This window comes from Prosopis cineraria, unplaced genomic scaffold, assembly GCF_029017545.1.
Source record: "Prosopis cineraria cultivar Desert tree isolate PC_DT_omini unplaced genomic scaffold, ASM2901754v1 PC14, whole genome shotgun sequence".
NCBI classification, from domain to species: domain Eukaryota; kingdom Viridiplantae; phylum Streptophyta; class Magnoliopsida; order Fabales; family Fabaceae; genus Prosopis; species Prosopis cineraria.
The window spans coordinates 29,049,903-29,067,561 of NW_026555345.1; the positions used below are offsets into that span (position 1 = coordinate 29,049,903).

Sequence of the window (17,659 nt, forward strand, 5' to 3'; positions counted from 1 at the left end):
AACATGACTTATAAGTTAGAAAAAACATAATCTTTAATTTCTATAATTTTATTAATTTTTTACTTTTAATCATTGTAACTTTGTTTTTAGTATTTTCAGTTTATTTAAAGACTAAAAATAAAAAAAAATTAAAATTATATAAACCTGAAAAATAAACATCACTCAATCTTTTAAAAATTATAAAAATTACAAATATTAAAAAAACTGCATGGGCCAAAAATAAAACACAATCAAATTATATGATTAAGGATTACGTTAGACGGAAGGAAACCTATCTTCTGGTAAAAGTGGTTGCCGATCATGTGACCTCCACGTGAATCTTCTATTTTCACTTGTCTGCTGGAAACGCCTGTGGTTAGCTTAACCAGTTCTTTGATGACGGAAAGCATGAAGTAAAATAATCTAGAGAATGAAACAAGTAAAAAATCAGAGAGACTTCAAATTTATAAAAATTTAATTTCAGCAAATTAAAATCATTAAATTAAAAAATATCAAGACCACGAAGCCTTTTCCATGCTTGGAATTCAATGCCACTCAAATTTAAATTTATAATATCAATAAGAATTACATAGCTATCACAAAAAAAAAACTTTCCTATTTACCTATTTATATATAATTATTATAATTATGTGGACTCAATATATAATAATATATGTATAAAGAAAAAAATGTAAAGTAAATTTTATTTATAATTTTTATAATAAAGAAGTAAAAATCAAATATTAATTCATGAAAGTATATTTTAAATAGTACGTTTCTGATAAAAATTTGTGATTATTAATATTCATACTGTCATTTCAAGAAAATAGATGTATATATCAAGAATTAAAAAAAAAAAGCAATGTGATTTAACATTTATAAGAAGATATTAGAAATGTAGTGCCAAAAAATTTATGCCCCACACACGGGAGCCAGTCAAATTTTCGATTAAAAAAACTCAACCGTAACAACCACACAAAAAGTTTCGCAAAATGCAAAAGATAAAAAAGTTGGCGCGTTGGAAAGTTCAAAGTCTTTTTTAATCCACTTGAAAGTCTTTTATGTAAATCATTTATTGACTTGGGTGTTGACTTGGCCCGTCCGGCTTATTTGACTGTCCCACTTCCCGCTATAAAGCCTCACTCAAATCTTAACCTCGTTTCACCACTCAATCTCCACTTTAAACCTCTGAACCATCTTCTTCTTCTTCTTCTTCTTCACTTTCCATTGATTCTTCTTCAACAATACTCCCTCAAACATGCAGGTCAGAACTGTTTTTCTCTGACGACAGTGTTTTGCTCTGTTCTCTTGCATGCATGCCATCATCAACCTTCCTTTCTGTTCTGCTTTTTTTTCTGACAGTATCTTGAATTCACGTGTGACAGAAAATAGTGCTGAAGGCGGAACTACACAATGACAAAATCAAGCAGAAAGCTATGAAGGTTGTCTCCGGCATTCAAGGTTTCGTATATATCTCAACTCATCACCATCTTCTTTCTCAATTGATACAACAGTAACTTAGCTTGTTCCTTCATTCTCTGCTGTTTTTGTGAATCATCAGAAGGCTTGAGTCAATTAACAATAATTCAATCTTGTACATGTCTAGCTTTGCGTTGAAAGATATCAAAATTTTATGATTGCACATGCATGTTTAGATTCAGGCTGGAAATTATACCATGAAAAATGATGATGATGATGATAAAAAATGTGCAGGGGTGGAGTCAGTATCAGTGGACATGAACGAAAACAAGATGACGGTGGTGGGAAGCATCGACCCAGTGACAGTGGTGAGGAAGCTGAGAAGGCTGTCTCACACAGATATAGTTTCAGTGGGACCAGCCAAGGAAGAAGAGAAGGAGAAGGAGAAGGATGAGAAGAAACCAGATGAAGCGTCCTGGCCTTTCTGCTATCCTTATTACCCTTATTACCCTTGTTACCCTGCTGTGATGCCTGTGCGAGAAGACCCTATAGGCTGTGTCATCTGCTAAATCATCATCTTAAAAAACCAAAAAAGGAAATTACATGCTTGTTAAGGAGTGCTGCATACTTTTAGAATTCTTACCTGTTTCGTTGGGTGTCTTGTTTCATATGATTGAGAGTGTCATAAAGTGGCTTCCAATAATAGGGGGTTTGTATACGTACAGCACTTTTGAAGGTATCGCGAAGAGTGATGCCCTATACTTATACTGCTAATCTGCTATACATAGATTAGATTTCATTTCATATGAAGTTTTGGTTATTGCCTTGTTGTATAATATATGTCGGATAATACAATCAGAATGCAGAAGCAGCTTGCAAAATAATATTATTGAAAGGAATTTGCGGAACCAGTGGTGTATTTCTTTTCTTTTCTCTGTAATGCCCTCGGATAGGTCATTGTTTGACTTGTCAAATTGGAATGTTATTGAAAGTTTTAAGTTGAATAATTTAATTACAGTTTATTAAGTAGTCTCCAAATTAATTGTTTAGTACTCATTCATATTTTCACAAAGTTGAATGATCTCGAGTTTTTATTGATAAAGTTATTATAAAATTAGGCATAATCTTTTGTTTCTTCTTCTCCCAATATGGCTACATAATTACTAGTCCTTCCGTTTTAAAATATTTATCTTTAATTTTTAGCGATCAGAATTTATTTCACAAGTATTATTTATCTTTTTATACTTTGAAAGCTCTATTTTTAATTATACTCTTCTTATTCTGTCATTAGATAGTATACTGTTAGCACATTTGTATGATATATTCCATGTAAATAAGGATCATATTTTTATATAAAAAATGGAGAGGATAACTTTTTTTGAAGTCCAAGAAGATCCTTTTTTAAAAGAAAATTTCCTTACTTTTTTCTTTCTTCTTTTTGGATAAATCATTATTTGTTTTCTCACAATTAAAAACCTTAAAACCGGGGAAAAAAGCCTGTAACAACCCTCTTTTTATGTTTTTTTTGATAGAGACCTGGAACAACTTTATTTCACTGGATGATTTAGGCCGACTAGTCAACCAATCCAAGGGTACTCTTATTAATCAATTGCCCAAGTCTTTCTTCTTTTGGGCCTGCCCTTTTTTTGGATAAATTAGTCCACTAATCAAAAAAACCTCATACCCAAAAAATATGGACCAAAGGTTTAAAAATTTGAGAGTTTAACCTGTTCACATTAATATATAAAAAATTTATTATTAAAAATTTAAAAATTTATAAGAGTTTAATCCTTCGATTTAAAAATATAAAATATTTTTTGAAGAGTTGAATGTTAAAAAATGTAAGGCATTTTTAGTCTTTCAAGGTGTAATCATTACTTTTTTTCAAAAGTGCCCCTATTGATAATGACTTTATATTTATTGTAAAGTGTTTAATAGAAATGAATATAAAAAGATAGAATTAGTTTGAAAGTAGATAACTACTTTATTGAGGGTGAGATTCGATTAAAAATATCTTACATTTTCGAACGGAAGGAGTATCCTTTATATACCATGGTATATCATTGATGAATATAATAAACCAGTTATAATACAAAATATAATAAATACTAAGTTATTTACTTGGTTTGATTCTATAATATAGACTATATATGTAAAAATTCACTTCTTTTTTTAGCCAACCAATTGCTAAGTCCAATTTTCCGAACATGTTACTGGATAGATGTTTAATTAGGACTTACATCTCACGTACAAATTGTTTTGACGAAAATCTTACGTAAATTTAAGATTTGATCGGCTTATATTATCATTATCATTATCATATTGTTAATGAAATATTTTTTATCTTGGAAGAATAACATGTAAAATAGATATATAGCTTTTTGATTAATTTTTCAAAGTAGAATCTAGACTATTTAAAAATAATTGAGATGAACTAAATAAGATGTCCATCTCATAAATACTTTCACGAATCACAGATGGCGCGGAAAATCCAGACTCGTCAAGTGTCTGTAGTTTGATTTAAGTTTCTTTAATTTTTTTTTTAATATTCGCGACATAAATATATCAATTTGTGCCGTACTCATTTCAATTAAAAAAAATCCAAAAATGTTGCGGAAAAAAAATATCATAGAGATTTCAGACATAGTTATTAAGGTATATACAGCTCTGGCTATTATATATCTCCCTAATTTTCAACAATTTCCAATTCCAGCAAATAATTTACTACTATAGAAATAAAATTTAGTAGCGCACAGACCTTGTAGTAATCAAGAAAAAATTGCAGTATAGCTTTCACACTTACATTTCAGGTAAGCCTGACCAAATAATAAGCCTTTTGTCCTGGTACGGCCTGGGCATATATCCATAAAGTGATTACTTTTTTTTTTTTTTCATGTAGTTTCTTTTTCAGCTAGATTGTAGAATCCTTTCTATTAAGGTGCTCACCTTAAGTTTGAAGTTTGGACTGCACATTCACATTGTTAAAGAGTGCCACAATGAGGAATGTAAGAAAGAATGCAAAAGAAAACTCAAGTGAACAACTTCTGTGACATATTCTTTGGACGTATAGCAAAAATATGATTCTAATGATAAAAACAACTTACTTTTACTTCTTCAATTAGAAAAAAAATAATATATAACAGTCATATAGCAATCAAAAAACAAATCAATCACTATTTTTATTAAAATTTTTATCCAGATACATTAAATTTTTTATATTATTCTTATCCCCTGAACTCGAAACCAAAGAAAATCTATAATCTTAACTAATTTACAAATTAAAGTTTTAAAACTAAGTGACTTGAGGCGTAAAAGTTAGCCAAGAAAAAAATAAATATGTATGTTACACACACAAACTAATTATTGAATCTAACCATTATTGTTATTCACATAATGAGCACAGCTTAGACTATTTCTTCAAGAACTTCTTTCATATGTATGTCTATATATCAAACTCAACATAGGATATCAAAGTGTTGTGCAAATAATCACAATAAATTTAAGTTAATAGTTAACTAATTAAAGTTGGTTAAAATTTATAATTTAATTGTATTTCAATTTAATATATATCTTATTAGGCAATGTAGTAGGGGCATAGGTGATGATATCATTCATGAATTTTATCAGACAATAACTATAATCATTGCTTTAATTTGGCTAGAGTATGCACTATAAAACAAAACATATATCAATGAAATGGTATAATAAGTCATGGTTTCTTGATTAAAAACTTGGCCAAGTATGTGAATACCTTAAATGTGATTCATTTTTGGCAAGAATCCAATGCCCTCAAGCTAGGGGGATAAAATATTGCTGGTTGCAATGTGATACAAGACCACAACTTTAAGAAATAATTAAAAAATAAATGTGAGAAATATTATATATAAATTAAAATAACAAGAAAAAATCAACTTATTTAATAAAAATTTCTATCATATTTGACTTGTTTGTTGGTTTTTCATTAAAAGTATCAAGATACCATATTTTTGGAGTAATAGGATTAACCACTGCAACCAATGAGAGAAAAAAAATCAACTTTAAATGCACTCATTTGTAACCCAAAATCAACATTTCTAACCCCATGAATTTAAAATAAGAATTAATAAACTATAAACATAGAACCAACCTCAAAACCAAAGAGACAAAATGCAGAATGGAGCAAAATGAATCTAACCTCAGAGTGAATCAACCACGAACCCCAAAAAGCCTCGTAAAGCCTCCAAATGAGCAAAACGAAGACAAAAATCATGAGCCTAAGATCGATTAAGGGTAAAATAGAGGTTGAATAGCCAAAAATGTGCTTTTGATGGGTTGTGTGAGTGTTTCCAATAAAAGGGGATAAGTCTGATGTAAAATTAAAATATGTCTAGAGGAGAATTTTAAAATATAATACTTTACAGTTATATCAAAATAATTTTAAATATGTCGTATTTGATATTTATTTTAAAACAGTCGTTAAATATATAAAGCATTTATTTGATAATTATTTTAAAACAAGCATCACATAAACTTTTTTTTTAAGAAAAATAACCTTAATATCTTTATGAAGTGTTTCAAAGAAACTGATAAATAAACGCCCCGCCCTCTATATTGGACGGTTGTTCTGGGACAATCATCAAATATTTCTATTAAAAAATTAAAATAATAAACATATTTGACAATTACTTATAAATAACTGTCACATATTTATTCACATATTTAATGGTTATTTAAAAACAATTATGAAGTATTTTTAGCTTTTTTATTTATTATTTTTTACAAACAATTATCAAATACAAGGCATCTTATTTGTCATTTTTTATAGTAGTGATAATTAGAGTTTTCATTATGTAAGCTGGGGAGGTTTAAAATCAACAGAGGCTAATAGTCAGTGACAATCATCAACTCAACCTTTCTTGACAGTACAACGAATCCAAAAAATATCTGATGATCCACTAATATCTTACCAATAATATTATAGGAACGTATCTTTCCTAGGCAGCGCTACTCTTTTTTCTGTATGTTTGAAAATTGAAATTCCTAGGTACTCATATATTGCCAAGAAATAAAAGTAAAAATGGCCTCAAGCCGACCAATTAAAGTCACTTCTTGCTACGTGTCGATAATGGAGTGATGGAAGTAGCCAAACAAGTAAAAGCGTGAGAAACAAACAACGCAAGACGACAACGAAGGAGGGGACACAATGGAAAAAGAAAAGGAAGAGGATGGGCCTGAAGTCACTATAACATAAATGGGCATGGGCCCGGCCCTGTTGAGGTGGGGCCCACAGAAAATATCTCGCATTGCAAGATATCATGTGGCCAAGCATTTGGGGGCACTGACAACCTTACACGGAACGGAACATGATAAGCCCATAGACTTGTGCGCAGAATCAGCATTTACTTGCCACGTGTACACCGCGTGGCTTTACCATTTACTTTCCCGCTTTACCTTCCACTGTTCACTGTCTTTTTCGCCCACTTAACTGACTCCCCTCGCGCTCCTTCAACCGTCATTCCGCGAGAATCTATCCGGTGCTTCCCTCACCACCGTGCTCCCTACCTTTTTCTTCTTAAATTTACAATTATTGTGTACTAGTATTATGGACATGTCATATGGATATGGATTCGTGTGTTTCAAATGTTTGTTCCTTTGGAAAAAAAAATTAAAATATAAATTATTTAAACCAAAATTAACGGTCTACTTGTCACTCTTGAGTCTTGAGAAATAATAACACGGCGCGTTACTTTTTATATTATTTGTTTTAGTTACCGCTGAAATATATATTATATTCTTAGATGGCAAACCGTAATTCTTGATGAGAAAAGAAGTAAGGAAAAATCTTAAATTGCACTCTCTAATCTCACTATTTAAAAACGGTTTCAACTACTTTACTAAAATTAAATAATATCAATTGATTTATTAAATATATTCATTTTAATTTTATTCCTATTAAAATAGATAGATAGAGATACATGATATACAATGAGCTATAAAAATAAATTTATGATATAGATAAGGTTCAAAAATAATAATAAATGACTTTCAATGTGTTTTATATTATGGATAAACAAATTCTTTTAAAAAGTACCTTTATTAAGGACAGGAAGGAGTATGTCAATATTGCCCTTTTGTTCCTTTGGGTATTATTTTTGATATGGTCTTGTTGGTTTAGTTGAATATTTCTTTGTTTTTTTTTTGCCAATTTAGTTGAATATTTCTGCATATTATAAATAAATTAGCATGCAAAATATGAAAACATTGAGAATTCTGAGGCCATTGCATAGGATTTTTAAGCCATGTGCATCTTTTTAGTATTAAATGCCATAAATTTTATTATTGTTATAATAAATTTTCACGTTTGTTTTTTATAAATAAACAAGGCAAATCACTCACGGATGCGGAGCTTATAACCAATATTTTAAAAGTACGATTAGACGTTGCATTAAAAAAGTCAACAATTCTTATTTTTTATTTTTTATATCAGTTAGATTAATGGTTAAATTAATATTATAATAATTAAATAAACAATAATATTAAATGCATATCTAATCTATAAGAAATAAACCTATTATTTGTCTAGTTGTTAATAAAATAATACAACAAGCTCATAAATTAATAGTATTATAAATTACTCCCTTCATTAAAAAATATAAGGTATTTTTTGAGAAGTTATATGTTAAAAAATATAAGACATTTTTAGTCTTCTACGGTGTAATTATTATCTTTTTTTTTAAGTGTCTATATTAATAATGATTTTATATTTATTATAGGGTGTTTAATAAGGATAAATATAAAAAGATAGGATTAGTTTGAAAGTAGATAACTACTTTATTGAGGGTGAGATTCGGTTAAAAATACCTTATATTTTTGAATGGAAGGATTATAATTTTATAGTTTGTTAAATATAGATAGATTTTAGTTAAATAATGTATGATTAAACTTGAAAATATCTATATTTGCACATATATCTATCAACATCTTTTTTTAAAAATGGTCTCAGATATTATTATATATATGTGAAGGGTCAAAAAATGAAGTTGATTTTTAGCATGTCTAATTTTTCAATTTTTTTATCATTTTAAATTTTAAATATTTTTTAATATTATGTTTATAACTTTTCAATTTCTAAAAGATGTTTTGGTTTCTAGTTTAACTTTAGTTTTCGGTTTGATAACAACTCAATTCCAATCCAGTCTGATTTAACCATGAAATTAATTTTTTAATCTGAACCGAGTTGTTAATAGTTTTGATCAAGGTTGTTAAATTCGTGAGTTTAAATAAACTTGTAATAAGAATATAAACTCATATCGCAAACGTGAATCGTAAACTCAAAAGAATTTACCTCCATTAATAAATAGTCAGTAAAATATAATTGTAATTTAATTTAAGTATATTAAAAATATAAGTCATTGAAATTAAACTCATTTACATTAATAAATTATCACATATAAGACATAAAAATTTTAAAATGAAAAAATTTATTTTTGATATTTTTGTTTTCTTTTTTATGAGTATTAGTTTTTACATTTTAAGTTTTTTTTGAATTAAGTCTTATAATTTTTATGAATTAAATTCTTTATAATATATACTTAACTTTTTAATTAAAAAAATTAATAAACTTAATAAGTTTAATTAAACTTGTAGATGGTTCGAATTTATGAATTTGTGAACTGTAATTCTATTCTATATTAACAGTCAACCAAATTGTTACTTCACTGATCAAATAGGTTTTGTTAATTCAACTTTATTAATGTTTCATAAACTATATCAAAAAAAAAATCTACAGACTAAAAATCTAATTTGAGTGTACGGAGGAAGGACCAAGAAATCTGAAAATGCCGACGGGATCGGAATATGAAGGGCAATTATATAGGTTACAATGCCATGCTTGATTACCACGCGTGTCCGGGGCAAAAGAAAAACAAAGCGAAAGCTTGAAACCTATTTTCGTATGTTGATGTGGCTACATACCATTCGCCCCCGTCACGTACCTACCACAAACCTTGCCGCATACAAAAACAGCCTCTGAACGCATCTTTTATAAACTGCTCCGTTTCCTCTAGTAATAACAGCCGCATTTTCTTTTCCTCGCTTTCTCTCTCAAAAAGCAATAAACCCCCCTTCGATTTTTTCTTTTTTCTCAATGGTCTCCAAAAACCCAAACCCCTCAGAGGGCTTCTACTTGGATCCCCCTGGCATGGCGCTTCCTGGCCTTGGCCCCTTCGCCTCCGTCACCGCCGCTGCGACTACCACCACCGCCTCCAACGCTAATTCATCGGACGACCCTTCGAAGAAGATCCGTAAGCCGTACACTATAACCAAGTCCAGGGAGAGCTGGAGCGAGCCCGAGCACGACAAATTCCTCGAAGCCCTCCAACTGTAAAGTTCGCTTTTACCTTTTTTTTTTCCGGGATGGGTTTATTTTTTCCCTTTTTCCCGAAAGTGTAGTGGATGAATTTTACGATTCAATTCGGGCATAGACTTGTACGAATGGATGCATATGGAGAATAGTATGTTGAGGTTGTAGTTTTAGGTTTTGTGGGACAGGAATTAGATGTCTGTTGGAAAATTGGAAGTGGTCAATGAGCAGTGTGAATTTTGAGTGTTTTCTGCTAACTTATTTGAAGGAAACTTTGGATTTTTTTTTTCCCAGCTCATTCTTGGTGTTACGGTGCCAAGTTGTGTTGCTTGATTTTAGGGATTATCGTCTATTTGTCAATGCAAACCGTTGTAGCTTTGTTTAAATCTGTGGAATGTAATTGTGCTCAATTTTCACTTGCGGGATAGTCATGCTAGAAAGGATGAACATGAGATGCATGAGTTTTTTTGGTTGGAAGATATGGGATCGGAGTGAAATTAGGGAGTTTCTTATTCTTCTAAAAAAATCTTTATGTATGAAGCAGAAATTAAACATTTTATATCTTTTTCACAGTCCTTAAAGGTGTTCAAGACACTTTCTTTCTTTGTTTTTTTTTTTTGGAGCTGAGTGTTCTAGCCACTTTAAATGGGTTGACTTCGAGGGTTAATTGCACAAGTGAAAGATCGAGGTAAACTCAAAGTTGGATTATTTCTGGTCATGGAGGGACAATGGGTTAATTTTCAGTAGAGTTAATTTGGGCATGATACTGGAGAGAGCTACCCTTCTGTCTTATGAGATATTGGCCTTAGGAGCTTCCTCTCTCTACTATAGGCATGACCACTTTTCACTGTTGATTAGAGAATAAAGGGATATGGGTGATTTTATACCATAGGTCCTTGGGAATTACAATGAGAATGATGGTAGTTTTTCTGCAGATAGCCAGGGATAACATAAAGAGGAAGTTTTTAACGAAATATCAAATCGATTTAGTCTTGTGAGGATTTCCTTGTTTTGTAGGCCTATGCTTTGGAACTAGGTTTCTTCCTCAAAGGATTTTATCTTGGTCAAGTTTTTTTTTTTTTTCCCCGTAAGACGGAACCTCGAGTCCTTTGACCATCACTAAGTTGCTGTAGTTGCCTTTTACAGGGTCAGTTATGAGAACTAGGCAGGCCTCCTGTGCATTGCTCTAAATTTGAGAAATGAACCATACTGTTCTCTAGCTATAGATTATTAGATTTTATGTCTTATTTAATATTGATGATTAATGTTGATTATTGCTTGTTTAAAATTTATCAATTCGGATAATAACTTCACTGTTATAAACGTTGCATCCTTAATGGTGTAGAACTTCATTGGACGTTGAAAACTTAATTTTCTTTCCCCAAATAAAATTGACTAGTTTAATTTAAATCACCCCTTTGGTGTTGGTTCCGGATTTGCTTTTTTCATTATCGTCACATTATTTTGTTCCTTCCATTCTATGCAGTTTTGACCGTGACTGGAAAAAGATTGAAGCATTTGTTGGATCAAAGACAGTTATACAGGTAATTTTACTAGCTGTATGCCCGTTTCCTTTTGTTTCTGTTGCTTTAATCTCATCACTATCTCATTTCGTTGTACTTTATTTGGATTTCTTATCTTTACGTAGTATATTTTTTCCTTAGAAGTTTTTGCTCTGTTGTGGGAGGTGTGTTAAACGAACTATGGCAATATAAAACAACATTTGCTAATGAAAAGGAAAAGATGAGACGGTTTGTTAAGTAATTATTTTACGTTCACAGGTTAAAAATCCTTGCATATTGGGCATGGATAATTAAGAATTTTCAGGTAGGAAGGGTGAAGTGCATTAGAGGAGGTGAAGAATTGTATTTGATGGGGAATAATATGCCAGTCTTACATATGAAACATTTGGCTAAGAATGGGATAATATTGAGTGAGAATTGAATTCAAATCAATGTTGTTTTATCTCTGGTTAGCATTAGCCTGCTATGATTCATATCTAAGCCAGTTTCTTCTCGTTGTAGGAAATTTGGAGTTTAGCTTTCTTTTGGCCAACAGAGATTTGGAATTTAGTTATTTGGTTGTGGTTTTGTCACTTAAATATTTTCCAAGGGAACCATAGCATATTCGAAATGAATGTCCAGGGAACATCTGTTTTCTCTCTCGCATTTCTTACTGTACTGTCTTATCATTCTGTTTTGCACTGATTGCTTTGGTAGGCATAGTTTGTTGGATATCTGGCCCATCTAAGGTCTACAGTTTTCTTTTTCATGGGACAATAATTGGGAAACTTAATACCTGTCTTAGCCATCCATAATCTGAGGCGAAGTCTGGTGGCATCAACTTTAATACCCATTGTGCATGTAACACAATGCATGTTCTTGCCTTGTAGATTCCCTGTGATTTTAACTGGTCTGTTATGTAAACATCAGGTGTAGATATTATGGATGTTCTCGCCATCATTAGTCACATTGTGGTTTAGGTTCTAATGTAAGCCAAAACCCTTGACCTATTTGAAGAAATATTCCTGTAACCTCACCTTAAATTCTGCAGTTGTTAATGCATAAATCATGACATTTTTTGACTCTTGATTCTGATTAAACTGCAATGCATATATGGAATTTGTTCTACTTTTAAAATTAATGCTAATGTCCTTAATAGAATACTGCCCTTCAACTTTGTTTAAAAAAGATTGGATAATGCTCATAGGTGGTTTGCAGGAAACAAACGAGTTCCTTTAAGATGTTCAGCTATCTAAGACGTGTTCTTTTGTTTTGTGTCTACAGATGACTTGAAAGGCCCGAATTTCATATGAATGTTTTAATATCATTAAGTTGGTGAAGTTTGTATTATTTTTTCGAGAGATATAATAACAATACTTACATGTATAGGACTGAAGTGTGACTTATGCTCATTTAACTTTTGCAGATACGCAGCCATGCACAGAAATACTTTCTAAAAGTTCAGAAGAGTGGAGCAAATGAACATCTACCTCCGCCCAGGCCAAAAAGAAAGGCTGCCCATCCATATCCTCAGAAAGCTTCCAAAAATGGTTCGCTTCTATTGCCATGTTGTTCTGTCACACTACATATCTGGTTAAGATGCATCTGATAATTGTCAGTTATATTTGGCAGCTCTGATACACTCTCAAATATCAGGATCCTTTCAATCTTCATCTCCTATGGTTGAACCTGCATATATGATAAAGCCTGATCCCTCAGCAATGATCAAAACTCCAGTCACTAATGCTGCAGTGTCTTCATGGTCAAACAACACTTTGCAGACAACCAATTTACTGCATGGTACAAAGGGTTTCATTTTTTTTAATTTTTAATACCTGAAATTGAGCACGTGATCCTGAAATCCAGCTTATGGAATTATCAAGTAGCATTTGGCTGAAGATACTGCATGCCAATAGTTCTGTTTCTAACGCATTTGTTTTTCAGGTCCCAGAATGAATAATAGTTGCAGTAGCAGTGAAAGCACTCAGAGAGCACGGCCAATTGGTGTATCTACTGGTCAAGGGAATAACAGTCATTCATTGAGAGGCAAGACTTTGATTATTTTCTGCCTACAACCATTTTTTGATCATATCCAAAAATCTGTCTCTTACCTACAGATACTTATTCAACACTCTGCGTACATATGCTTGAAATCCATGATAGTGGCAATTGTCTCGTTTGATGTTGCACCTATATTTATATTGAAAGATCAACATTTTTCTGATGCAGTTCTGCCAGACTTTGCTCAAGTATACAAGTTCATTGGCAGTGTATTTGACCCAAAAGCTGCTGGGCATCTGCAGAAACTAAAAAAGATGGACCCTATAGATGTCGAGACGGTATGTTTCTTAGTATTTTTTCAATGGAATCTTTGATAATCTGTTCACCTAGATTGTTCTGTAATTAAGTGGAAAAGTTTGTCCTATCATTATATTTTGGGAGGAAAATTGTTGTTTCATCTAGTTTTGGAAATTGAGTTGTTTATTTTTAGTGGAATGAGGCATTAAGGGCTTACCTTTGGCTTTAAATGTTTTACATTTAGCTTGTTGGAACAACAACTATATAAACGAGAACTTACGCTTCAGAAATGCTGACAACAATTGTCCTTTCTATCCTTTTTGGCCTATCCAGGTACTACTATTGATGAGAAACCTGTCTATCAATTTAGCAAGCCCAGATTTTGAGGATCATGTAAGTATTCAGTTCACTGATTTATTGAGTGGGTGCTGTTACGGCAGTTTTCTGGAGACAAGTGCTCTGCTTGTCAAGACAATTGCTGTAATGAATTAGTAGTTATCTTATTTCCTGATTGAGCCCCCCCTCTTTTCTTTTTGATGCTCCTCTTCTTTTTTAAACTTCCCATCTTCCGTGAGCTTCTGCCAGCTGGTGTTTTCACCTCCTTAGGAACTTGCTCTCCGTTTGGATGGAGAGAAAATGGAAACCTAGGAGGGAAAACTCCTAAAAGTAGTAAAAATTTTACTATTTTTAGAAATTTCTCCTCCTAATTTTCTCTCCCCATTTTCTTCTCACTTTTCCCTTCATCCAAACCAAGCCTTAGATCAGATGCTTCTGATATGTTCTTACATGTTTTATTCTCTTTGATCTTTGATTTTATTCTTGTATGTATAGATTCAATTGAATAAACGGATTGGACCTTAGAGAAGTTCTGTCTTCCTCATTTGGGGTGGGATTTTTTTTTCTTTTAAAATTTTTTGTAGCATCGTTGCTGTGATGTAAACTAAGTTTTTGTTTATTTTTTTTGGTGGGACCTTTGTATGACAGACATTTGAAGAGTTGGGGCTATATTTTATTTTTTCCTCGGTTTTTTCCCCTCTCTCACATTGAGTGGATTTTATGGATGTCAGTTTCCCTTTAAACCAGTGTACCCTTTCACAATGATGGTTTAGTGAATGTGATTACAAAAAACCTAACGGTAGATGAATTGCGGAATTAATTAATTGAGTAGTCCTGGAATGCATCTTGAGGGAAAGAAGAAAAGATGATAAACTCTGTTTGTGTTGGTCATCCGCTCCCTTCATTCTGTGTTGTAACTCATGCAGAGAAGGTTGCTCTCTTCTTATGAGGCGGAACCAGAGACAATGTAGGCATGCAGCTATCTCAATGCGGAAGGACCGGATGCAGCAAGCAGTTGAAGAGTGCTATACTTCAACGGAGGTGGTGAAGTCAGGAAATGTCTCCCTTTTCTCTGCTATGACTTGCATTGTCAATGGTTGTCCATGATTATTGCAGGATGAGGTAAAAGTATGCCAGGGAAGGGCAACAGGCTGAGAGGGTACAGCTTCAGTCAATTATGATACCGCTTTATTTGTAATTGCTGCTGCTGCTCAACTCAGCTAACCCAGGCCTTTATTCTCCATTCATTTTCCTGCCATACTGTACATAATAAAAATATAAAACTGCATTACAAGAATAATAATGTTGCGAGAATGTATAGTCTATATAGTATTGTGTAGGTCTGTACAGTTCCAAATCTTTTAATTTTTTTTGGACTAGTACAGTACCAATTCTGTGTATGAGCTTACCATACTTAAAATACCCTCTCTGTGAGGGAAGTTATGTTGCAAACTTAATTCTGTGAGTGCAAATTTTTTGGGCGGTGGATGTGGTTTGAGTGGTTGGAACTCTAGGCTCATATGGATGGCAAGTTCTTATTTTTCTTCTGTGGTAGTTAAGTGGCAGAAAAGGCATGTGAGCATGTTGTCAGGTCTCACATCGGAGAGACTTGAGAAAAATCCTGACTATATAAATGGTTGTGTTGTACACCTTAATGAGCTAGTTTTTTGACGAGAGAATAATGATCCCGTGACAAAGTGATATCAGAGTTAAACTCGAGTTTGCCTAGTCGATGGGCCCCTCTTGTGGGCCATCCATGACGGGGGTGTCACGGATTGGTCAGGAAAGTTTTCAGGTTTCACATCGGAGGGACTTGGGGAGGATTTTGGTTATATAAACGGGTGTAATACACACTTCAATGAGCTAGCTTTTTAGGGAGAGAGTAATGGTCCTGTGTTAAAGTAGTATCAGAGTGAGACTTGAGTTTGTCTAGTTGGTGGGTTCCTTTAATGGGCCACTCGTGACGGGGGCATCACGGATTGGCAGGGGGAGTTGTCCGGTCTCACATCGGAGGAACTTGGGAATGATCTTGGCTATATAAATGGATGTTGCACGCCTTAGTGAGCTAGTTTTTTGGAAAAAGAGTAATGACCCTATGATAACGTGGTCCCTCTTTAATTTGAATGGTGGAACCATCTAACTATTAGATGTATTGGAGTTTGAACCTTTAAAAGCTGCCTTCAATATTACCGTGAAGCATGTAATGCTACATTTTACTCTTTCTTCAGGGATTTTTTGTTGGGAAAATATAATGACTAATTAGGTGATGGGGTAGACGAAGTTTCATGTAATAAGTTGTAGCTATTTTTGATTTATGATTTTTTTTGGGAAAAAATTATTTGATATACAAACTTAACGTGCAGCAGTGCCTTGTTTGATTTTCTTCTCTGTTCCTGTCTCCTTGTCGAGAATGAAAACATCTTAGCTCATTTTCAGTAGACAAAGTCCAAAAGCTCCCTTTATGCTTATCTTAAATAACAGTTTTTCATGTAGAATAACGTTTTACTTGTCTAACAATTTTAGTTCTTTATCATGCAACACAATTTTAGTTCTTTATCATGCAACAACTCAGCGTTTAACATTGGGAAAGGATTTGTATGGTTAAGAAAAAAATTAAGAAAGCTGATAGTGAAATTTGTTTTAAAGCATTTGAAGAATTTTACAGTTATCTTGCAATAAATAATGGAGAATTAAAAATTTATAAGATTGTAAAGAGTGGAGAAAGAAAATCTAGAGATTTAAAATAAGTAAGGTACATAAAAGATAAAGAGAGAATAGTTTTGGTAACACATCATATTAAAAACAAATGGGATACTTGCTTTTTTAAAATTTTCAATGATGGAGGGGATTTATTTAGTAATTGGGAGGATTTAATAACTCATAAAGAAGAATAAAATTTATCATTTTATCGAAGGATACATGATAATGAGATAAAGAAAGCTTTTAAGAAAATGATAAATGATAGAGTTAATAGATTTGCTTGTATCCATATTGAAATATGGAAATGTTTAGGTGAAAAAAAGGTGTGGTGGCTAACTAACTTATTTAATAAAACTTTATAGTCCAAAAAAATGCTTGATGATTGGAAGTGAAGCACCTTAGTTCTTATTTACAAAAATATAGGGGATATTTAGAATTATGCCAACTATAAAAAAAAAAATTAAACTGATGAGTTTCAATAAAATTGTGAAAAAGAGTGACAAAACATAGGTTGAGATTGGAGACCGGAATCTATAAAATTTAGTTTGGCTTCATGCCAATTAGGACAGCTATAAAAGTGATTTATTTATAAAAGGAATTGATGAAAATATATTGATATAAAGGTAAAATTTACATAGTTTTTATTGATTTGAAAAAAAAAACTTACGACCATGTACTAAGAGAAATACTTTAGAAAGTCTTGGAAAAAAAGAGAGTCTGAATTGCATATATTAGAGTTATTCAAGAAATGTATGAGGCGACAACAACTAGTATAAGAATATCTGGTAGTAAAACTAACTTTTCTACGAGGATTGGACTACATTAGGGATTATCTTTGAGTTTTTATTTATTTGACTTGATTCTAAATGTTTTGACTAAGCATACTTGAAAAATTTTTTTCAAATGTATACTTTTTAACAAATGACATAATTCTTATTGCGAAGACAAGACCAGAGATTAATTATAAATTTAAGTTATAGAGAAGGATATTGAAGTTAAAAAAAATTTGCCTAAGCAGGAGTAAAATGAAATATTTACACTATAATTTTGATATGAGGTCAATTAATAATAATTTGAAAGTAAA

At 32.0% G+C, this 17,659-nt stretch overlaps 2 protein-coding genes across 3 annotated transcripts; both read left to right on the top strand.

The window, feature by feature from the left end:
* The first annotated feature begins 1,142 nt into the window (after nt 1–1,142).
* Nucleotides 1,143–2,297, top strand: LOC129293823 (heavy metal-associated isoprenylated plant protein 39-like). The gene is made up of 3 exons (XM_054931936.1): nt 1,143–1,243; nt 1,365–1,440; nt 1,693–2,297. Exons 1-3 carry the CDS (start codon nt 1,238–1,240, stop codon nt 1,965–1,967), a joined length of 357 nt encoding a protein of 118 aa, XP_054787911.1. The 5' UTR covers nt 1,143–1,237; the 3' UTR covers nt 1,968–2,297.
* Nucleotides 2,298–9,437: 7,140 nt separating this feature from the next.
* Nucleotides 9,438–15,332, top strand: LOC129293010 (protein REVEILLE 6). Of its 2 annotated transcripts, none has more exons than XM_054930794.1 (8): nt 9,438–9,759; nt 11,226–11,283; nt 12,668–12,791; nt 12,898–13,041; nt 13,186–13,287; nt 13,471–13,580; nt 13,873–13,932; nt 14,802–15,332. In XM_054930794.1, exons 1-8 carry the CDS (start codon nt 9,524–9,526, stop codon nt 14,844–14,846), a joined length of 879 nt encoding a protein of 292 aa, XP_054786769.1. In that variant the 5' UTR covers nt 9,438–9,523; the 3' UTR covers nt 14,847–15,332. The 2 variants fall into 2 exon arrangements, with proteins under 2 accessions (XP_054786769.1, XP_054786768.1); XM_054930793.1 differs by having other exon boundaries at nt 9,439–9,759; nt 12,874–13,041.
* The last annotated feature ends 2,327 nt before the right edge of the window (nt 15,333–17,659 follow it).

Coding starts and splice junctions, on each gene's coding strand:
- LOC129293823 (XM_054931936.1), top strand. Junction 1,441..1,692: donor GGTTGTCTCCGGCATTCAAG/GTTTCGTATATA, acceptor AAAAATGTGCAG/GGGTGGAGTCAGTATCAGTG.
- LOC129293010 (XM_054930793.1), top strand. CDS start 9,524: ATGGTCTCCAAAAACCCAAACCCCTCAGAGGGCTTCTACTTGGATCCC. Junction 9,760..11,225: donor TTCCTCGAAGCCCTCCAACT/GTAAAGTTCGCT, acceptor CATTCTATGCAG/TTTTGACCGTGACTGGAAAA. Junction 13,288..13,470: donor TAACAGTCATTCATTGAGAG/GCAAGACTTTGA, acceptor TTTCTGATGCAG/TTCTGCCAGACTTTGCTCAA.